Source organism: Rhinolophus ferrumequinum, chromosome 18 (genome assembly GCF_004115265.2).
Source record: "Rhinolophus ferrumequinum isolate MPI-CBG mRhiFer1 chromosome 18, mRhiFer1_v1.p, whole genome shotgun sequence".
Taxonomy (NCBI): Eukaryota; Metazoa; Chordata; class Mammalia; order Chiroptera; family Rhinolophidae; genus Rhinolophus; species Rhinolophus ferrumequinum.
In genome coordinates this window covers 61,349,088-61,371,797 of record NC_046301.1, presented here as the reverse complement: position 1 = coordinate 61,371,797, position 22,710 = coordinate 61,349,088, and the positions used below count along the sequence as shown (strand labels likewise).

The 22,710-nt window shown below is 56.5% G+C and overlaps 1 protein-coding gene across 1 annotated transcript; it reads right to left on the bottom strand.

Moving 5' to 3' along the window:
- Window positions 1–1,153: 1,153 nt before the first annotated feature.
- ATP8B3 (ATPase phospholipid transporting 8B3) lies at window positions 1,154–20,475 on the bottom strand. Its single transcript, XM_033135483.1, has 29 exons — window positions 20,387–20,475; window positions 19,573–19,634; window positions 19,014–19,105; window positions 18,388–18,501; window positions 17,460–17,558; window positions 17,058–17,119; window positions 16,462–16,534; window positions 16,269–16,339; window positions 15,709–15,791; window positions 14,486–14,644; window positions 13,999–14,087; window positions 13,227–13,417; window positions 12,931–13,139; window positions 11,926–11,954; window positions 11,672–11,835; window positions 11,049–11,242; window positions 10,858–10,970; window positions 9,092–9,256; window positions 8,874–8,985; window positions 7,922–7,997; window positions 7,612–7,726; window positions 6,976–7,357; window positions 6,665–6,888; window positions 4,684–4,767; window positions 3,800–4,039; window positions 3,487–3,625; window positions 3,168–3,295; window positions 1,719–2,014; window positions 1,154–1,631 (listed from the first exon to the last, which is right to left on the bottom strand). Exons 1-29 carry the CDS (start codon window positions 20,473–20,475, stop codon window positions 1,154–1,156), a joined length of 4,332 nt encoding a protein of 1,443 aa, XP_032991374.1.
- Window positions 20,476–22,710: the final 2,235 nt, after the last annotated feature.

Below are 22,710 nucleotides of genomic sequence, written 5' to 3'. Positions count from 1 at the left end.
AGGCTCAACTTGACCAAAATGAGTGTGGGATGGGTGTGCCGCAGGCCCCCGCCAGCCAGCCTGCACTGGCTGGGGCTGTGGCCAGTGCAGTTTCTCTGCCCAAAGCATTTAAGCCACACCAGCCAGTCAGATTTCTGGGCTCCTCCTTGTGGCCCCAGCAGACCCACCCCCCTCCAATACTAGAGGGAACAGAAGCCCTCTTTGCCCCACCCTCAGATGATGGGCTTAAAAGTTTAAAAAAAAAAAATCATCATTGTTAACCATTGCTGTGCTGGATTTGTTTTGTTTTTCTCCAATAAATTATTTTGTAGTCACTCACATGAGTGTGTCTGTTGGCCAACAGTGTGTGTGTGTGTGTGTGTGTGTGTGTGTGTGTGTGCAGGAGGGTGAGGAATGGGGCTCACCTACCATGAAGATGGGCAGAGAGGGAAGGGACGAGGGAGGAGGAAGTCCGCCTCACCCAGCCCACCTCTCTCCACTCTGAACCCTGCCACGGCCTTCCCTGAGCCCCCACCCCCTCAGGGCAATACTTTCCACAGGAACAGTTAAGAATCAGAAAAGCCTGGGCTTTTGAGCCAACCAAGCTTCACAACGAACGTCTTGTAGGAACCTGTGTCTGAAGCGTCACTGCCCATTGCTTTCTGGAGCCTGAAGTGAAAGGTGGTTTATTTGAGGGGAAGAAACCAGGGCAGCCTGGTGCGGAAAGAGGCTGTGGTAATACCGGAATTGGACTTTATCAAGCACCCTGGGAGGGGCCAACAGGCAGCAGCTGGGGAGCCAGGGGTGGTAAGCAGAATCTGCTCAGCACCTTCCTCCCTTTTGAGAGCAATAAAGTTTTATGCACATTAGGTACTCCAGGGTGAAGAAGGACAAATAAATAAACAAATAAATAATACAAGCTTTCCCTGTAAATCCCCCACTTGGCCACTAGAAGGCAGTGTTTCGAGACTCTTCCAGGATGCATCAGGGAAAGAAGCATTGGAAAAGAGCCTTAAAAAAAAAAAAAAAAAAAAAAAAAAAAAAAAAGAGTGAGCCTCAAGGAGCTCTGGGGTCAAATGGACCCCAGTTTATTAGTAAAAGAAAAGGATGTGGAGCCCTTGTCTTCGGGGGAATGCCTTGTGCTTGCTGGTTGACATTTACTGAGCCTGGGCAGTCACTGTTCCTCATGAGGCAGGGGTGGCTGTCCTATCAGAATAGGTGGAACTTGGCTCCCACCAGGCACTGGCAGCCACTCCACGGGTGACGGCTGCCTCTCGGCAGGTGAGGGCTCCACCTCCATTGACTGCTGGCTTGTGGACGAGTCTCCCCTACTTGGTGGCAGAGTTTCCACCACAGGAGTGTGGGTCTTGTTGGGAAGTGGTGCCTTCTCCTCCTGTTGGGGCTGGGGCTCCTTTTGCCCGATAAATGGCCAACTTTTCCGGGACAGCAGCGACATCTTCCAAAAGGTCATCTTCTCCTCCAAGGATGCTGGCTGGCATTCTGAAGAGGACTGGCCTGAAGGCAGTGGCTGGCTCTCAGAAAGTGGCAGCTGGCTTTCTCTGGGTGACGGTGGCCTCTCCTTGGTTGTGGGCAGACTATCGGGAGGAGAATATAGCCCCGCCTGCTTCATCGGCAACTTCTCATGGAAAGACCTGGATCGCCAGTTTGTGGAGACAGCCACATGTGGCCTCTCTGCAGTCGAGGAGCTAACCACGGAGGCGAGCCGCATGTCCTTGGACATCTTTCCCCGGTGCTGGTGCCTCTTCTTCCCCAGGAATGACATCTTCCTGTGGCACCAGGGTGACTCCTTGCTGCTCGGGTCCAACTCTTCATCGGGTAGGCTCATGTGATCAGACAGCATGTCTCTGTTGACCCCTGGCGACCCCCAAAGAATTGTGCCCTGTGTGATGAGGTGTGCATAGCCCTCCCGGTGGGAGAAGGCATAGCTGGAGCGACGAGCATGTGACACCCGCTTTATGTAAGGCAGAGGCTCCACCGTGATGATCCCCTCTGTCGGGGTCGCTTCCTTCTCCTCCTGCAGAGCAAAGGGCTGAGCAAGGGTTATCAGGCTCCCGCACTGTGTTGGTTGCTCTTAGGTCACCTGCTCCCAGTAGGGGCCATTCAGAGCCCTTGGCCACCATTTATTGGCCAGGCTCTTCTCTACCCAGTTGACTCAACCAGAGTCCTCCCTGGGACCTGACTTCGGATGAGCCAATCACAGTCCTTCACTGGGACTTGACTCTGGGCCAGCCACCAGGTGCCTTAAGTGCCCTCAGGTGGCAAAGCCAGGAGAGGTTAACCATGTGGCAGCCATGTGTCCAGCCTGTGTGGCAGAATGTGACAGGTTTGTGGCCATAACTTGGCCCACTATTCCAGCCAATTCTGTAGTCCCTCCCAGCTGCTACCAGTCCTTCTAGGTTTTGGTCACCTGAGCCAGTAAGTCCCCGTCACCTTTTTTCATTGTGGTAAAATAGACATGACTTAAAATGGACCATTGTAACCATTTCTAAGTGCACAGCTCAGTGGCATTAAGCACATTCACACTTCTATGCAGCCGTCCCCACCATCATCTCCAGAACTTTCCATCTCCTCAACTGACACACTGTCCCCATTAAACACTCACTCCCCACCCCTCCCCCAGCCCCTGGCCCCACCATCTAGTCTCTGTCTCTGAATCTGACCCCTCTGGGGACCTCCTGTGAGTGGGATCACACAGTGTGTGTCCTTCTGTGACTGGCTTCTCTCACTGAGCATCGTGTCCTCCAGGTCCGTCCACGCTGTAGCAGGTGTCACTGTCCTTCCTTTTAAGGCTGGATAACATTCCAGTGTGTGGATGGACCACACTGCATTTCTCCATTCATCTGTCCATGGATACTTGGGGTATTTCTAAGCTGCCCCTTTGCCTAAACCATTTCTAGGTCGTTTCTGTCATCTCAACCCCCAAGTCCTAGACAATTTATGGTGAAAATCTGATGATGTCAGTGCTGGAACCAGGTTAGCCTCCTCTATCCTAGGAAGGACGGTTTCCCCCTGGCGTCCTGGGGCCTTTTGTTCGGCCTCCCTGATGACACTGGGTGTGCATCTGGGTCTCTGCACCCGTCCCCCAGCCTCGTGGCTCCTTGGAGTCCTTGTTCCCAGCACAGGCTGGCGTCCTGGGAATGTGCAGTGGGGACCCCAGCTTCCCTTACCTTGGGGTATGGCTTCTTGAGGGCTTGGTAAATGACACGCAAGGCCAGTACAGGCAGGGTGTTCAGTGACACATTCAACAGGACCACCAGCAGGATGGAGGGGCGGGACATCACGTTGTGGTCAGCATCTGGCGACAGGATAGGGTCATGGCCCAGCCTGAGGTGGAGCTACCCAGGGCCTGCTCGGTACCCCTTCCTCCTGACACCCCACCCTCTTCTCCAGTTTTCACCCCCAGGATGCCTTTGTACAAATTCCATGAAGACACAGGTCCCACCCATCTCCAGGGCTGGCTGCCCTGTCCCCTGCTGAGGGGCTCACACAGAAACGGGAAGGTCTTGGGCGAGATTATGAAGAGCTGGAAGCTCTGACTGGCCCACGTTATGACCGCGTAGAAGAAAAAGCTGAAGAAAATGGCCAGCACAAGCAGGACCGTCCAATACTTGATGATGAGCACGACCTGAATGCGGAGGAAGGGTTCAGCCAGGGGTGGGGTGGGGGTTGGGGGGTGTGGTGGGCGGGGCCACGAAGGCACCTGGTAAGGCCTCCCAGGCAGGGTCACCATGTGGTGAGACCTCTGTGGCCTGAGTCGCAGGCCCCGCCCAGGGATGGGGCAGGCAGCAGCCCCGCCTACCTCTATGGTGATGGACAGCAGGCACGAGAGGGCCACGACCACAGAGAAAGACTGATAGTCACTGAAGCTGAGCGGCCCAGCCGTGTCGTAGCTGATCCACAGGGTCATGAAGAAGTTGATCAGAGAGGTGGCCGTGCCATGGGCGAAGGCTTGGAGGAAGACCCAATAGTTGAAGAGCTGGTCCTTCTGGCCGGCGACATACAGCTCAGGCAACTCCAGGCTCTGCTCGGCACTCACGTCCTGGGGGAGGAGAATTCTGGGAGTTGGTTGCACAGTCATGAGCACGTGCTGGGCTGCTCTTAGTGTGCCTGAATGATGCACGTGAGAATGGCTGACATGGTGAATTTTGTTATTGGTGTTTTACGACAATTTAAAAACTTTTTAAAACATGAAATATAAAATCTCATTCCTCAGGCCACATCAGCCACACCTCAAGTGCTCATCATTAGACACCCATGGATGGTGGCTCCTGTCTGGACAGCAAAGGCGTGGGACACTTCTATGGGACGGCCCTGGTCCAGCCCACTTAGCCAGGGCCTCTGGGGGATGGGGGTTGGGTAAACAGGAGAACCAACCATCTCTTCTGATCCCCTCCCCCCGTTGTACAAAGGGGCAGATAGTGGGACTGGGATTTGGGGATCCCACAAAAGGGTGTGTGGGTAGCAGGGCAAGAGGGCTCCACCCACTGACACTGCCATCAGGCTGGGCTCTAATGGGAACAGCCACATGGTAACGGGCAGGGAGTGAGGTGCTGAACTGAACTCCAAGGCCTAATGGTCCTCCAGCCCCACCTCCACTCCACCCCAGGTCCCCGGGGGCGCCAAGGTGGGGCCGAGACAAGAGCATCTCCAGGGAACAAGAAGGTTACTGCTGCACTGGCTCACCTGCTCGAAGAGCCCGATATAGAGAACCGGAAGGGTGCTGTACAGCACGTTGTACAGTGCCAGGAACCAGCCTTCATACAGGGGCTGGAGAGGGGAGGAGGAAGGGACACTGCAGTTAGTCATCAGCCCGCAGATGCCGAACTGTCAGAAATGGAAACGCGTCTTGACCTGAGGAGACCCACCCAAGCTGCCTCAGCCCCTGTGGAGTAGTCTCAGAAAGTCACATTCATAATCAAGGTTGAGGCTAAGGCCAGGGGTGGGTTAAGTGAGATTTGATAAAGGCTGGAAGATAAAAGGCAGAGAGAAGAAGCATGGTCCTATTCTTTTAAAACAGCATCTTTGAGTCTTTGTTTTAATTAGATGGCTTCAATACAGAGCTACAGGAGGGAAAATGGCTAGAGAATGTGTTTTTTGGTCAATTTTAGATTTAGGGAGTCACTGATGGGTAAAAGAGTTGGAAGAGACCCTATGGACAAGTAGCCCGAGTCTCTTCCCGATGAGTCCAGTCCGGTTAAAAGGATATGGGTTTCAGTTCCAAAAACCATTTTATGTGCATTCTGGGATTGAGCAAACATACATGATGATCCCGAATCTTACAAGAATCTAGTTTCTCACTGTTGAAGACAAGAGTCATAACTGAGTACCTGGGAAGGGCGAAGCTGGGCCTCGTGCTTAGGGATCAGAGGCAGCAGTGTGAACTCACAGTTTTTAATACACACAAGATAGACAGATGGATCGATACAGATATGGAAATACAAACAGGGACAGAGGCAGTGCGTCTACCCATGGGTTAGGATGTGCACATCTAGCTTTGTCTACTGAGAGGGAAAAAGCACCCAGGGGCAACGAGCACGCCAAGCACTTAGCTCTTGGTGTCTAACGACCGTTCTCTAATGAAAAGAGCTCCTATGGGAACAGCCGATTCCAGGGTTGGGGAAGGGAAAGAATAAAATGAGCCTGGAACTTCTTGTAGCACCAGGAAGTGAAGGTGTGCTCAGGGGAGAGCAGGCACAGGTCAGAAGGACAAACCAGGGGAACTAAAGCAATGAAATATGCAATAAAATAAATACCCAGGAGTCCATACCATTACTGATCAAAGTGAATAATGGCACAAATAAATGGGAGGAGAAGGGATGGTTCTGCTCAGAGAAGAGTTCCAGTTAACAAACGTAGAAAGACTAAACGCTGTCCCACCAAGATCGGGAACAAGACAAGGGTCCCGCCTTCCCCACTGCTGCTCCACACAGCACTGGAGGTGCTAGCCAGTGCAATCAGTAAGGAAAGGAAGTAAAAGGCATCCAAACTGGAGAGGAGAAGGAAGACCATCTCTGTTTGCAGGTGACATGCAGAAAATCCCAAAGGATTCACGGGAAAGCTCCTAGAGCCAATACATAAATTCAACAAACTTGCAGGGCACAGAGTGACATTCTCACACACGCACACACAAAAGCAGCTGTGTTTCTACACACCAGCAGTGAACACCCCCGAAGGGAATTAAGAAAACAATTCCATGTATAGCAGCATCTAAAGGAATAAAATATCTAGAAATAAAAAATAAAAACACCACCACCCTATGACTTTTCTAGGGCTGCAAGGGGCACATGTAGTGTTCACCGTGATACTGTCAAGAGTTGTGACATCAGGGACTCAGCCCCCACAGTCCTATCTTCTCTGAGGATCACCCTCTCCTTCTCACCCCTAGAAGGATGTGCCTTTGGAGCTCTGCCCTGGGTTTCAAAACTCAAATTTGCCAAATGGCCCCGAAAATGTCGGGCAATGCTTGGCAGGAACCATACCCTCCCCTTATCTGGATTCTATATCTCTGTGAATGCAGCCACAGAAAAGGCTGCGTGGCCCTGAGACCTCAGGCAAAGCCTGCCCCATGAGGACCCCAGTGTCAGCGTGCCTGCTGCCCTCCTGGAGGCCAGGAGAAGGACACAGCACCCCCAGGCACCCTGGAGGGCTGTGCCCTGCAGCTCACCTGGGCAGTGAAACCGCTGTAGAAGGCATACCAGATCTGGACCATCATGCTGGCCAGCGTCTTGTAGACAAAGTAGCGTAGGAACTTGCAGATGCGCATGTAGGACCAGCGCCCGTGCACCAGCAGCAGCCGCCGCAGGAAGCAGAACTGGGCCAGCACGTAGTCACTGCTCAGCACGGCCTGCATTCCCTCCTTTCCTGCCAGCCCCACGCCGATGTCTGCAGCTGCAGGGGATGCACCGCCCGCATGTCAGCACGGGGCCAGCCCCAGCCCGCCGCACACCAACCCTGGGCCTGGTGCCGGCCACCCACTCTTGATCATGTTGACATCGTTGGCGCCGTCGCCGATGGCCAGGGTCACCACGTTCTGGTATTGCTTGACCAGTGCCACAATCAAGGCTTTCTGCTGGGGCGTGAACCGGCAGCAGATGACGCCTTGGCACTGTAAGGCCAGTGCCATGAAGGCCCGCTCCCGCCACAGCTCGGGGCTCTCGTGCATGTCGGAGTCCTTGCTCCGCCGCCCCGGCCCTGGGCTCCTCAGCTGGGTCCCAAGGATCCGCCACATCAGAGACATGCGCCTGGCCTGTACGAAGCTTGTCCTCTTCTCCTCCCGCTCCTGCCAGGACTCCACGTCCGTGTTCACACTTCGCACCAGCGTCCTGGGCTCATTGTGCAGGGGCAGCAACAGCTGGTCCTGGCCAGTGAGCAGGGTGGGGGAAGGCGGCGTGTCGCTCTTCCTGCACCCTCTGTCAGCTGCCCCAACTAATCACTCCTCCTGGCTTCTGTCCTAACCCGAGGATGGACTTGACTGCATCCCTCTGAAAACCGTCTCTCAGGGTGGCATTCCCTGGCTTTTCCAACAGTCCACCCCCACCCCCTGCCTGCTGCTCCTCCCAGCCCCTCCCAAGTGCCGGGGCCGCCTGAGGTCAGCCCAGAGCTGACACTGACCAGGAACTCCCCGCTGATGACCATGGCCACCTGGACCTGTGGCAGGAACCAGCTCTTCAGAGAGCCCTTGCCACTCAGCAGGCCGTTGTTCTCCCGGTAGGCCTCCAGAACCTGACTGTGGGGACCAAGCTGGGGTTTAGCCAGCCCAGGCACAGCTTCCTTCCATCCCCTCCCCAGCTATGCCCCGCTCTGGGAGTCCAAGCAGCTGGAGGGTGAGAACATTCTGCAGACCCGGGGGGCCACACCTGAGCCATGGGTGCCTCCCCACCCTGCCCCCACCAGCTCATCCGCTTCCACACCCCCTCCTTACATTATCTCTTTCTCCTCCAGAATGAACATGTCCTCAGAAAGCAGCTGGCAAGCAAAGCCGATGTTCACTGCTGTCTCTGCAAACCAACCCCGCTCAGCACCTCAGTAGCTCCCTACCTGGGTGTCACACCCACCTGGCCATAGGCCAATCATAGCAGCATGCAGTGGGGTACGGTGATTGGTTCCGAGGAAGGCATGTGACCCAGGCTGGCCAATGAGAGCCAGCCCTGAGACTTTGGCTGTACCTCTGAGCAAAGGGGCCTGCATGCCGGCTGCCTGGAAAGGGGCTGCCAGACCGAGGTGGGTCTGGGGCCAGGGCCAAGGGGCCATTAGACATCCTGTGCCTAGGGCCCATTGGCATTTTCAGGAACCCACAAAAATGACTTAATTTCTTTTAAATCAAAAGGGAAAAAAAGTGAATATAATCCAGTCTGGTCATTTGTCTTTATACTAACACAGTTGTAAAATGTCATTTTAAATATTTTGTGTGTGTCTCGTGCCCACAGAAGTTCTAATGTGGCCCTGCTGGCACCCACGCCCAGTGGGGCCCTGGAGACCCTGCCGTGGGGTGGGGAGCATCAGGGCGCCAGGGCCATAGGAACTGAGGTTCCGTGCCAGCTTTACCCCTATGTGGCTGGGCAATCTCCATCAGGTGCCCTGAGGTTCTGAGCCCAGCTAGACCCATCTATCACACAGGGTAACAAGGGCCCCAACTGATGGGGCTGCTGTGAGGGCCAAACACTCCGCAAATGCGTGGCACAGTGCCACAGACTGAGGGAGGTGCCCGCAGTTCTAATCATTCCCATTTCCCCCTTCCCAGGGACAAAGTGGAGGGGGTGGAGGCAGTGCTGAAGCCAGACCAGAGGGACAGGCTGACGGTAGCGCCCAGGCACACATGAGCTCTCTCCCAGCAGTCTCCCTTCTTCCCTGCGGGGGCGCTGCCCCGGACCCACCTTGCTTGTCCCCTGTGAGTACCCACACTTTGATGTTTCCTTGCTTGAGACACTGGATGGTTTCAAGGACCCCGTCCTGGAGCTTGTCCTCGATGGCTGTGGCCCCCAGCAGCTGGGGGTGGGGACAGGGAGCAGACTGAGCAGGGACTCGGCTCCCCTGGCAGGGGCATGCAGGGCTGGGGCCGGGGTACTGCTGCCCACCCACCACGCATGCCCACCTGGAGGTTCTGCTCCATCTCCTCGTACACCTGGTGCAGGGCGCGGGCCCGGTTCTGAAGCAGGATGCCAGCCTCCTGGAGCCGATGGTGCCATTCTTCGTAAAAGTCCTCGTCCACCCTTTTGTAGGCCAGGCACAGCGTGCGCAGCGTCTGCTGCGCAAACGACTAGGAGCCGGCCGGGCACCCTGTCACGACCCGACTCCCGGGCACGCCTCCCAGGCCCTCGCCCTCTGCCTGGGCTCCCTGAACCTTGCCCCCCATCCATGGTCTGTCCGCACCAGAGAAACTGCGATCATGTGCCGCCCTGCTCCCCACCTGCTCTGTCTCACACCCCCACCAGAGGCCCAGTTCTATTCTGCCTTCAGACCTTTGCTCTGCTGTGACCCCCACCCCACCCCCCCGCCCAGAAACACCGTCCCTATGCTCTGCATGGCAATTTCTAACTGTCCCTGAAGACCTTCTCAGCGTAGCCCTGCCAGACCCCTCCCTAGTCAGGGCTCCCACAGCGCTGGACCCCTCCCTCTGACCCCTGGGCTTAGGAATGGCTGTACCCCACACTCTGCCTCACTTTTCAAGGGCTCTGGGGATGGGGAGGGAACAGGAAGAATCCTGAAGGACCCTGTCTCCAGCCCCCCAGGAAGACCCAGAGCTCTCTCCCTAGGGACACCTTGGGGGCTGCATAGCCACAAGGAAGGTACCCATCAGGCTCCTTACTCCCCTCTTACACCCCCCACCAGGCTTTCTGCCCCAGTGGATGGCCCAGGTCTCGCTTTCCTTCTTAACTGGAGGTTCCCTGGCCATCAGGAGCTCCAGACAGGCCTTTGCTCTTCTTGTGCCTCAGTTAACCCATCCATTCCACGGGGTGGTCAAGCCAAGCCATCTTGCTGAGCTCCTGGGCTCTGGGTCATTGTTCTGACTGCTCTTCCCCAGTTCTTAGTCAGAGACCAGCTGCCTGTCCCCCACGGCCCCTCCTGGCAGAGCAGGGCCCTCTGAGAGGTTCCGAGTGAGGGGCACAGGGCATTCTTTGCACAGACATCATCCCTGGCCCGTATGCTAGGTGATGCTGGGGGCCCAGCACAGCCCTTGGGGAAGCCCCACAGGATCAGGGTTAGGTCAGAGAGGGGGCGGCTGGCATGACAAGTCAGCCCCATGTTAGAATCAAGCAGGAAAGTCTTCCTGGAGGTGGGGTCCTCATGGCAGAGCCTTGAGGACCAAAAGATCCTGAGTGACAAACGAAGAAGGCATCCAAGCAGAGGGAACAGTATGTGCAAAGGTCCTGGGGCATCATCTGAGCATGGAGGAAACTGCAAGCCAGAAACTGGGGTCCTCGGGACCCCCCCACCCCCCGGAGGGGAAGCAGAGACCAGTCTTGAGAGGCCAGCAGGAAACAGAAAGACACAGCTTCAAAAGCTTGGCTAAGGAGTTTGGGCGACACCCACGAAGATGAAAGATTTGGGGCAGAGAGGGTGAACGTGTCCTGGAACCCAGGCATGGCTGGGATAGGTCAACTCCAGGGCCAAAGCCCAACCACAGAGTGTGCTTGTGTGACTTAGAAAAAGACATCCCCTCTGGGCAGATGTAGCTTGGAGTTCAGCACCTCCTTGCCCACGTGTGGAAGGGACTAGGGGAAGTTCTTTGTGCAGTACACAGCCTGGCCAAATGTACATGGCCACCCTGGGTACCTGGAGCCATTTCGCTGTACACTGTCCTCCTCTGCCTCCCTCTCCGTCTACCTCTACCCTTCCTCCCTTCCCACAGGAACTCACGGTCAAGGCCTGCTCCGTGGTACGTTTTGTCAAGCCCTTCTTGGACAAGCGATCAAAGATGACGGTGTCAGCGCCTTTCGTGTAGAGGTAGATGGAGCCCTCGGGGTTGCGGACTGTGGACGGAGAGGCCTGGCTGCCTACCTGTGCACTCTCCTCCCCGCCCACCTCCATCCTGGGGCCACGGTGCTCACCCAGCACAGACATCCGCTTTCGAATGCTGTTGAAATCCATCATGGCCAGGACCTGGTACACTCGCTTCTCCCCCAGCTCCATCACCGTAATGCTGTCCTGGGTGCGTGCCAGGAACACGTAGCCGAAATTCCTGGCCGCTGTGACCAGCGCCTCCTCATCAGGGGAAGCTGCCTCATATACCAGCTGGTCTGGTGGGGGAGGGGACCCCAAGGTGTGGGGGGTAGGGCTCATTCACTGAGAGCCTGCCATCTTTGGGGACCCACTACCCATCTATGGCAGGTCCCGTTTCCATCTCTATAGCCCAGGGGAGAAAACGGACACAGTGGGTGCTCACTGGATATTGAAAAGACAATGGTCTCTTGGGCCAGTACAACCTCTAAGCCCAATAAAAGAGGGTAGATACTTGGGTCCCAGTCTAAATGACCTTCCCCTCCCGGCTCAGTAACAGATCTTGAGCCCTAGGCCTGGACACCCTGTAGGTCCAGTAGAGATGGGGCTTGGGACACCAGGGCCTGAGCACCCTCTCAGCCGGATGACAGGAGCCCTAGGGGTTGGGCTGGACCACCTCAGGAGCCGCCTGAGCACCCTTGCAGGGGGGGGTGGAGGTGGGGCAGCCCACAGGCTCTCACTGTCTTTCTGTTGCACCATCACGGTGTGGCAGATGGCCAGCAGGCGCCAGAACTCCTGCACCATCCGATCTTTTTTGTCAAGCACGGTGCTCAGGAGCCTCGCGTTGTGGAAAAGCAGTTTCCCATCGGCAAACCTGTTCCACAGGTAGGGGTTCTCCTGCGGGGCAGGGGCAGTGGGCAGGCCGATTCTGGGTGGGTCGCTGCCTGGGCCCCCACCATCCAGTGCTGCAAGGCGGCCAGCACTCACCTCACGTAGGGTCTCCTTCTCATCTGGGCCTGGGGAAAGAACCTGCTTCAGGCCTCGACTCCCCAGGAACACTCGGGGTCCTGCAGTCCCCACCCTGCAATGTCAGGCTTCCTAGGGCTGCTGCATGCAGACAAGCCAGGCCTGGACCCGACACCTGGACAACCAAGGACCCCGCCCAGCTTTGCCTTCTGCACAAAGGAGAGAAAGACGGAGCCACGTCTCCCGGGGGACCTCAGAAAAGCAGCCTTGAGTGGGACTTGGCCCTATGGAAGGAATCTTGTTTGATCTGTTTGTGGTGTTTTTTAAAACTCAGACTTGGCCACCTACTTTGAAAAATTAGGTGATTTCACATAGAAACCTAGGCCCTGAGCGCTTCTAGAAACATGAGAGAACCCAGCCAGGGATTGCTGCCGCTCGCCACAGACACCACCACTCCCTATCACCCACCTCTCAGACCCTGGTTGAGGGTCAGGTGGCATTTCCATTTGTCATACTGGTGACTGCCCATCACACCCAGTTATCACCCAGCTGGGTCCTCTGTGAGCTCTCACGCTAAACGTCCCTTAGTTATAAACTAGACTAGGGGTCAGCAAACTACACCCTGCACTACTGCCAGCTTTCGTGTGGCCTGCGATCTAAGAAGGGCTTTCACATTTCTAATTGGCTGGGGGGACATTGAAAGAATATTGTCTCGTGACATGTGACAATGCTATGAAATTTGAAGCTCAGCATCCACATGCAGTGGCTGCTTTCCCAGGACAAGGGGTGAGTCTCCAGAGACAGTGTGGTCGGGGGGACATACTGACTCGCTGGCACTCGACAGGAAAAGCCTGCTGACCCCGAAACCAGCCGATGCCTTTGGCTGTGGTTCTGCGGCTCAGTGGGCGTGGGGCTGAGCGCAGGGCAGGTCACGTGTCCCTGAGGCCCACTCAGGTCTCCACCAGGTCTCAGCCCCCCAGGGGTCCTCCTGTAGTGGGGAAGGAACATGCCGGGGCTGGTCCCCACCGTAGATGATGCCATTGATGCAGCATTTCTTGAAGGTCATGATGTTCTCTGTGAGTGTGCCCGTCTTGTCTGAGAAGATATACTCCACCTGGCCCAGCTGGTCACTGAGGCTCGTGGTGCGGGCCTTGGCGGGCATGTCGTGGGGCTCGTAGTACATCTGCACATCCCAGCTGATGAAGATGCTGTTCCCCAGGTAGATGAATTCAGCTCTGCAAATGCACAATGGTCACATGTGGCCTGCTGCCCTGAGCTTCTACTTGTCCGGGCTGAGGAGTGCGGGGGGGGGCCCGACTCACATGATAAACATGGCCATGGGCACCATGACACTGAGCAGGATGACGAAGCCCCAGAAGATGAAGAAGGACTCGGTGGCCACACTGTACACATGCATCTTGGACACGTAGTGGTGCTTGGCCTTGAATTCCGTCACCTTGTACCAGAAGCCCAAGGTCAAGGCGATAGAGATCAGCACCAGGGTCATGAAGATCTGCACAGCGGACAGGAGATGGTGGAGCGTGTGTGGGGACCCAGGGCAACACCAACGCACCCCAGAGGCTTGCCAGCGGGGACACACTCAGTATGAAAGGACAAACATGGAGTTGGGAAGCCCCCCCCAGCTCTACCATTAGGACAGAGGAGGAGGACTGGTGGGGGGAGGTGGCTGGCAGCACCAGGCGGAGGGCAACTTGCAGTGGTTTTGCTGGGTTTTATGGCTGCTACTTTTAAAATTATTACCGTAGACTTTTAAAACATTAAAGTTAGGGAAAAAGTTAAGAATTATTAAACGTCCATGGAAGGTAAGTGAGCATTTTATTATCTCCTGTGGTTTTGGAAACATGTCAAGATCAAAATTTATTTTACAAAGACAGTTTTTAAAAAAATCATGATTGTAAGAAAAGATTCTCTGACCCACAGACTTGTCTGGAGGATCAGGTTGCACATTTTGCAGAGGAGGGAAACTAAGGCCTGGAAAATGACAACTGGAGCTTCTGTCTGTGAAGAGGGGCCCTTTGCTTCCCCCCTCCGGCATGTCCCCCCACCCCAGGGCAGGGGCTCTGGGCAGCTCACCAGGACCACCAGCCTGTTAATCAGGCGGGTTATCTTGGTTCTCTTCTGATGGATCTTGCCACAGTTCCTCATGATCTTTGTGTCAAAACCTGCAGGGTTTGTATCCATCCATCTATCCATCCATCCACACATCCATCCATCCCTCTTCCATCCACCCACCCAACCATTCATCCATCCACCCCAACCTCAATCCCTCTGTCACCCCACTCCTCCACCCATCCATCCACCTTCCCAGCTGCCCATCCTTCCATCTACATACACGCACCCCATGTTTTCCAGCCAAACAAAGGTGCTGGCTCAACATGTCCATGTCCATAGTTTTAGAACTCAGGGTTCATAGAAGCCATGCCAGGAACCCCACATCTCATGGCAGCAGACATGCAGCAACCAGGCCTGGCCTTGTGACTTCTTGCCAACGACTTCTGCATTCTCACTGCCCCCCCCCCCCCCAGGATAGCTCATGCTGCAGAGGCCCAAGTGGCTGTACCGGCATAGATGACCATTCCATAGCAGGTGTTCGTGTTTCGGATCTTGCAGCCACGTAGGAGGATGTTGCCAATATCCAGGGGGTATTTCTTGCCCTCCCACTCCAGGCACCCCACAAAGTGGTGCATCCGGCTGTTGGGTTCCTCACACACCACCTTGCCTGTGGGTGACCGAGCAGTCAGGGAGCCCAGGGCTGGGCTTGGGACACTTCTCTCCAATGCGGGGTGGGGCAGAGTGTGGGGAACATTCCTGTCACCCTCTGGCTCCGGCCACCCTCATGGGTCCCATACTTCCCTAAACTTACCTTGCTGGCACCTCCACCAGCCACCCTCCTCTGCCACCATATAGCTTCCTCCTGGATTCTCCAAAGCTGGCTCTGTCTAGCCTCAGGGCCTTTGTGCATGCTGTTCCCCGTGGCAGGACTCACACCTCCTCAGGGAAGCCCTCCTGATTCTTTAGCCATATCAGTGCCCCCATACCAAGCCCCCTTCTTCATGGTTACAATCCTGAGATGTCACTAGATATTTTTTCCTGCTGGTGGCGAGCTCTGTGAGAGGAGGTACCAGCCTCATCCCAGTCATGCTGGGAACACCAGGGCCCAGCCCAGCACCTGGCACACAGTGCCTGGCCCTCTGAGTAAGGGAGGTCTTTCCCCAGATATCATGAACACACATACAATCAGTGCTTGGATGTCAGAGCGAAGGGGCTGTGGTTTAAGAGAAAGATTCTGTTCCAGCACCAATTAGAGTGTAACTTGCCTTTGCAATAAGACAGGGGATTAATAATAATGTATCCCCTTGCTCAGCCACAGGAAACAGTAACTATACCCACAGGTGTGAAATGTCTCACTTTCCACGTGGAAAATAAGAAATTGCAGGGGTGGATCATTTTCCTGAACCTGTACACACAGGCTGCCTTTTTGATTAAACAACCAAAAACATCTGTTTTAATGTGACCACATTTTTAAAATAAAATGCAATGCCAGATAAAACAGGGCAGCATGTTTTGCAACAATAACAGAAAACACCCCAACTGTTACATGGATTCAGAGGACATGAAACAGGCCCGGGATAAGCCAGCCTGTTAAAAGTTATCCTGACACCCAACACCCCCAGCATATTCCATTGTCATCCCGAAAACCTAGTGAGGTGGGGATCTTTCACACCCGCTGCACAGAGGGACAGATAGAGGCCCAGATGAGGTTGATAGACTGCCACCTCTCACCTTGGAAGGAAGCCACCTTCCTTAAATTGGTCAGCTTGTCATGGGTGACCATCAGGGCCTGCCTGAACTTCAAGTTTGTCTCCCTGGTGATAAGAGGGGGAGAGAGGGACAGACAGCACCTCAGCACCTGGTGATGAGACGTGGGGACAGACAGCACCCAAGCAAGGCCCCTAGCCCCCTTCCAGAGTCACTCAAACATTTTTGCCAAGCCCCTACTGTGCACCAGCTGCCAATCAGGAGGCTGAGACCAAGAGAGGGAGAGGGCCTTGCCCAAGGACACATAGGGTGTTTGAAAAAGGGCTGAGGCCCGAACCTTCTTGCTTTTAGGGTGGCTGCACTTGGCACACAATAGGGCCTCCAGAAATATTGGTGCAAAGAAGGTGGCTCCCTTCGTCTGGTTTAATGTTATTGGCCTTGCCAGCCTGCAGGCGCCCCATAAATGCTCCCAGGACAAATGACCTAAATATGCAAGAGGGCTTGGGGAGCCACATTTTGTGGCTGTTGGGGAAGGCCTCGCTGGTGCCCGGCTCCCAAACCCCTAGTGCTGACCCATGCCTCACCCATCGATGTCAGCTGTCTCCACGTAGCACAAGCTGTTGGGCTCCGTGCTGGCCAGCAAGAGCATGTCAGCCTGGGGTGGGGAGGAGTGGTGGGAGGAAAGGAACAGCATGGCGGGGAGGCAGGAGGAAAACAAGTAAGAAGGCAGACCTCCCCCAGGAGCAGGGAGTTCTGGCCAGGCTGACAGCAGCTCACCGGGATGATGTTGTCTTTGTGAAGACAGACGAGGTCCCCCACATGCAGTTTCTTCCATTTTTTGCACAAGAATCTGGAGTGCGGGGGTGGCAGGTGTGAGAGGAAGCCCCAATCAGGCCCAGCTCTGGAGCTCCCAGCCCCCGTGTCACCCCCAAGCTGGAAGAACAGGGTTGGGCAGGGGCTGCACATGGCTCTGTGGTGCTTTGGTTCCCCGAGTGCCCACGTGTGGCAGGGGGGCTCAGCCCACGCAGGAAATCCAGCCTTCCCTCACACCAACCCTCCTCCCTGTTCTGTATCCAAGGCCCTTCAGACCTTCTCTGCCTCTCCCTTCAGCTGAATTCTCAGACCTGCGAGGGTTAACAATCTAGTCCTCAGCCATCATAGGGCCCACTCCAGGCCTGATAGACAGCAGGCGTCTAATAAATGTTGGCTGGGTCCCTGTCAGACTCAACCAGGATGTCCGGGGCGGGGCATGAAAGGTTCCAGGCATTCTGCTGGGCACCCGTCCCCAACAGGACCTCACCCCTCCACCTCCTGGACTGTGCTGCAGTTCCCTTCCTGGGGATGGACCTCCTACACACATGGGGAAGCCTCACCTCTTCCCCACCAGCATCTGGCAGGGCCTGTTGTTGATGGTGTTGTCGCTCCTGTGTCGCCCCTGAATCAATAGGTGGATCTGAGGGGTGCTCCGCCCCCAGCCATGCTCCCTCCTCACCCCAGCACTGCCCTGGTGTGGGCCCAGGCGCAGAGCACAGTTCCAGATCACACAGGTGGCCCCCCTAGTGAGCCCACCTCTGTCCATGGATCCCTGGGCTGGGGTGGGGCTGCTGGGACAACTCCTGTCAACAGCAGAAGGAAGGCAGTCTCCACCTGTCACTCAGTGTAGCCACCAAGACGATAGGACCGAAGAGCCATGGGGCACCTGTCCCTTGTGGCAGCAGACAAGGGCTCTGCCCTGCCCCCCGTTCCCTCCCCAGATGCTCCCTGACCCCACTTACGATGTCGTCCACCAGGTCTCGGGTGCCCCGGATGACAAGAAGGCAGATAAATGGGGTGAAGAGGGTGAACCAAGGCAGCGTGGAGATATCAGGGATCCCCTGACATGGAGGGTGGGTCATTCCGGAGGCCCCTCAACCACCTCCCCATGCCTTCTACCCCTCAACTTGGCATCCTGTGTCCCACCTGCCAACCATCTGGGCCCGGGGCCAGCCACCTCCCCCACAAACCTTGGGACAACTACCCCTCTAGTTCTTCTCCCTGCCCAGAACTTCTCCCTAGCAAACTCATTTTCCTTCTATGCCCAGTTCCTGTGTCACCTCCGCCAGGAAGCCCTACCGACTCTAAGCTTGTTCCTTCCTCAGAGCCTTGGCTGTACTGTTCCCTCCCTGTAACCCTGTTCCTTACAGTCACCCTTCAGGCCTTAGCACCAAGTGATCCCCAGACCAGCCTGGGGTGTCCCCATCACTGGTACCCACCATGTGGTTTAATGACAGTGGTCCACTGCCGGGTCCCCAGTGTCCAGCACAGGACTTGCACGCAATAGGTGCAATGTTTATTAGATGGATGGATAAAAGCAGAGGGGGTCTTGTGGCCGAGGCTGTCCATCCTGGGAAGGGGCTGCACTCTCCTCAGACCTGGGGAGCCACCTAAGCACCTTCCTCGTTCAACATATATTGAGCACCTCATGTGTGCCAGGCCCTGGGCTGGGCAGTGGAAATGCAGCCATGAGGTCACACCCAGTGTGTGAGGAGCTGGACACTGACCCCCAACCACATAGACAAACACACTAAAACAACTGCCGTGTGTCTGCAGAGCCATGTGATGAGGGTGGTCAGGGAGGGCTTCCTGGAGGAGGTGACTTGAGCAGGCGAAGGAATGGTGTGTGCACTGACACTGACCCCTGGGGCTGCCCCCACCCCACCCCACCTGGAGGATGATGATAAGAAGGAAGTAGAGGTTGGACACGTGGTGAAACTGCTCGTACAGGTTCAAGGGCAGGAAGGAGAAGAAGTTGTATTTGGCCGTGTGGATGATGTTGCCCTGGAATGAGAGCCAATGTGGGGGTGCTGCCAGGTCAGGGTCCTACTGCCTGCCCCACCCCACCTGTCCTCACCATGCCTTCTGGCCACAACCAGCAATAATTGAGCACCCACTGAATGCAAAACCTTGAGCCAGCATTACCTATCTACAGGATCCCAGACCTTAAGCCAGCTATCCTGAGCACCCACTGAATGCGAGGCCAGCATTTACCGGGTGCCTGCGGAGTGCAAAGCCTTGAGCCAGCATTAATTGATCCCCTACTGGGTGCAAAGGCTCATGGAGCAGGTCTGTGACCCCAGTATTTTCCAAAGTGAAGCACACGTAAGGGGATTTTAGGCAGAGCCTGATGAACACATTGTTCTTTTAAGGTTTCGTATGAACTTATTTTTACTCGACTGAAGTGGGGCTAATGAGACAGGAACTCCAGCACCTAAGTTCATGATTAAAACTGGGGGGACGGGGAGGCTGGGTGAGAGGAGAGAGGGGAGGGCAGTGGGGCTGGGTTTACCCACCTTGTACTTCTTCCTCTGCCAACACAGGAAGGACTTCTCCTTGAACTGGTTGTTGTAGGCCCGGTTGTTGGCCTTCACCTCCCAGGTAAATGCTGAAGACAGGGAGAGTGGGATGTCACATGGGGCATGGAGGAACACCGCCTAACGACCCCCCAGAGGAGGGTTAATGGGCCCCAAGGGGACCCAGGCCCTAGGGACGCCCAGCTCACGGCCAGGAGTGTGGAAGCTGGTAAACAAATGCCACCTGGGGCCAGTCCCTAGGCTCAGACGACAGGCTCTGGGAGACCCATTCATGCCCATTCCTTCTACAGAGGGTAGGTAAACTGAGGCCTGGTGCCAGGCTCCTGGGTGTCTTAGGCTGCACGCCCAGCACAGGTATCTCAGGTGTGCAGCCCCTGAGTCCTCAGTCTAGCATTCCGTCATGGGGTTTGGGACTATCTGCAACCCAACAAGAGCCCCATGCTGGGCCTGTCTCCCAGTCGCCACATCTCGGCCACCACATTCTTCAATGCCATCGGCTTCCTCCGCGGACGCGGCCCCCCACGCTCAGCCCCAGCACATGCACCTGAGTTCTCCTCCTCACGGTCCTCACGGTAGGTCAGACTGCCCATGCTAGTGGGGCTGTTGGGGAGAGGAACCCAAGGTCACACCAGCAGCCCAGGCCTTGCCAGACTTTATCCATTACTCTGCCCGCGCCAAAATGTCACCTCCCACGTACATCGGATGGCCCCTCCCCGGGCTCGGAAGTTCCAGGCACTGGCTGTGCGTCTTTGTCTGGGTATCTGGGGCCCCGGCTCATCCCCAATCCTGCAACAGCTCCACGTCCACTAGTCCCCCCAGCTAGCATGCTGAGGTTGCCTCACCTCCCATTACAGCCAGTCCCCCAGGGTGAAGGATTCTACTTCCTTGGGCCAGGCCACCGTCTCCTCTCCTGAGATGGCCACACCCACCTCCTCCTAATAGCCCTGCTGCCCTCTCTTGTCCCAATCCCCGGATGGTACATAATGCCCACCTCAGTAAGGGGCTCAGTGTTGGTTCACTGCCTACATGGGGCCCCAGGGTTACACGTTATATCTCTAAGCGTGTATAAGAGGGCCAAGCTGTTCTGAGAGGTCTCAGATGGTCTCCGGGCAGTTAACCATGATGGAGGCAGACACCAGGCCTTCGACAAAGCCTGGAACCTTCCCACCGGCTAGTTCATGGTCACTCCTTCAATTGCCAGGAATTTGAGTCTCACCAGGGGGCCCTCAGCAGCTCCCAAAGTGATCCTCCACGGTGCAGCGCTCATCAACTCTGTCCTCTCCGAGCCCTTGCGGGGCCTATTCCCTTCACGCAGAGCACCCTTCCCACATGCCTGGTCACTGCTTCCTCACCCTTCTGGTTTCAGCTGATACATCTCAGATGGTCCCGGCTTGTTCAAGCGCCTCCTCTGGGCTCTCCCTCTCTCTGGGGTGTCCCCCATCCCAGGTCTCATCACCCTCTCTCCTCTGCTTCTTTCCCTCTCTGGATCGCCTGCTGAACTGGGAACCTCCCAGGGCAGGGACAGCTGGCATCTGAGTCATGGGTGTCCCCAGTGCCCATAGGGGAGGACCTGGCTCAGGGCCAGCTCTGATGCGCCTGGGAGCCTGAGCAGGACCCGTGCCCATTCATCAGATGAGGAGAAGTGAGGCTCGGGGTGAGTGAGGCTTAACCAGTGGAACCCAGAGTCCAAAGAGACACAGCGCAGGGCAAGTGGGATTGGAGAGGTGCTGGAACGGCCAGAATGCACCCAAAGTGTATCTGGGGCAGCAAGATGCCCCTAGTGCTTGCCCCCTCCTCACTCCCACTCAGCTCATTAGAGCGCCCCATTAGCCCCCGGAAGCCCCAGCATTCCTGCAGCCGCAGGGCCCAGCGTTCGTGGTCCAGCGCCCCGGAGCCTATCTGGACCGGGAGATCTGGGTCCACATCCCTCCGTATCCCGCCCCGCGCGAATCTCTAGGGGAGTCCCCTCCGCTGCCTCAGCGACCTCCAGTCCTCTCCCCCTCAGAGAGGGTGCCCGGGAACCCGGGAACGCACAGCAGCGGCAGCGCCGCCGCTCACCTGTGAGGGGGGACGGGAGGCGCCGAGCTGCCTGGGGAGGTCCACAGGCGTCCAGGGTGGCGGTAGTTGTCAGCTCGGTGCCAACCGGCCTGAAACGGGCGGTGCGGGTGTGGTCGCGGGGCGGTGAGGGGCCGAAGGGCGGGGCCGAGGTTGAGGGGGTGGGAGATGAAGGCGGGGCCAGGGCTGATCGGGGGCGGGGCTGTGGGTGAGACCATGCCAGAAGGCGGGGCCACGGTAGGGGCGGGGCCAGGGCGGAGCAGAGCCTGGGAGTGTCTCTGGGGTGGTGGCCGTGTAGTCGCGAGCCAAGATGGGGTGCAGAGGTGTTAGGGTGGGGGCAGTCTGGGGCTGCGGTGGGCCAGTGGACCGGGCCTCGCACAGCGGAGCGGGATGAGGGCATCTTAATAGCGCCAGGGTATTAAGGGTTCTGTCATCAGGGGCGGGACCTTGTAAAGCTCGGCTCAGGGGTGGATTGGAGCCAGCCGAGGTTGGGCTGGGCCCATGTGGGGCCAAGGGCGGAGGAGGGAAGCACAGCTGGGTAACCGCAGGTACCTACCTGGTCTTGAGTCTGAGCTGCGTGCCTGGGTTTTCACACCTGCTATGCGCCGGTGCAGTGCTGGGCGCTGGCCTGGGAGAGGCCGTTAAAGCCACCGAGCCCTTCCTAACGCCAAGAGGAAGCCCACAGTTCTCTGTCCCAGTGTGTGCCCACCCCGCTGGCAACCGGGGTTCTTGGCGGGGGGGAGGGGCCTTCCTGAAGGAGGTGATTGGGGGTGGGAGACAGCGGTGAGGCTGGGACAAACTGCGACCAGAGATTGGGGAGCTAGAGCCAGGGTGGGAGTGTGTGTAGAAGGGGCTATTAAAGTTAGGGTCCCCCTGATAGTGAGGGCTCAGGGGGAGGGGCAAACGGGACAGAGGGGAGATGATTGAGCTGTGTTTTTCATATTTTCACTTTTAGGACCCCCTGAAGTCCAGAAATTAGGAAGGCTCGGGATCCCTCCCTGTGGCCCAGCCCTGACCCAGCAGATGGGAGTGCCTGTGTCTGACTCTGTGCCTGTGCCTGTGCCTAGTGTCCCGTGGGGCTGGGATTTCTGAGGCAGGGCATCACCTACGAGCGGATGTTAAATGAATGAGTGGGCGGGGTGCTGATTGCGCACAGGATCCCACCGCCCCCATCACAGCAGCAACCTCCTACTCAAATTTCTTTGGAAGGTCTGCACATTCTGCTTGGCCCCTGGAGGTACCAGTAAACCTCTCCTTTCCTTCATTCACTCAACACGTTTATCCTACTCAACGGTTAATGAAAAGATCCTAGGGATGGGGCTTGAGCAAACTGTCCTAATAGCCTTTAGAAGAGACCTTGCTGGGTACAGCTGTGCAGAGTGGGTCAGGGGACCCAATTTTCTCCCTGGGGTAGCAACAGAGGGGACAGGAGCTTCCCAAGTGGCAAGAAATGGTTTTTGGTCTCCAAGAGGCAGCAGGTTTGGCAAGCTGAAAACACGCATAACTTCTGAGCTGGGGAGCTCCTCCCCCAGCTGCCCACAGCCTTCCCTCTCTTATTGTGCCCCGAGGAGGGAGTGCAAACACAACACAGACTCAGGGTTTCTGTGAAGCCACAGGCACA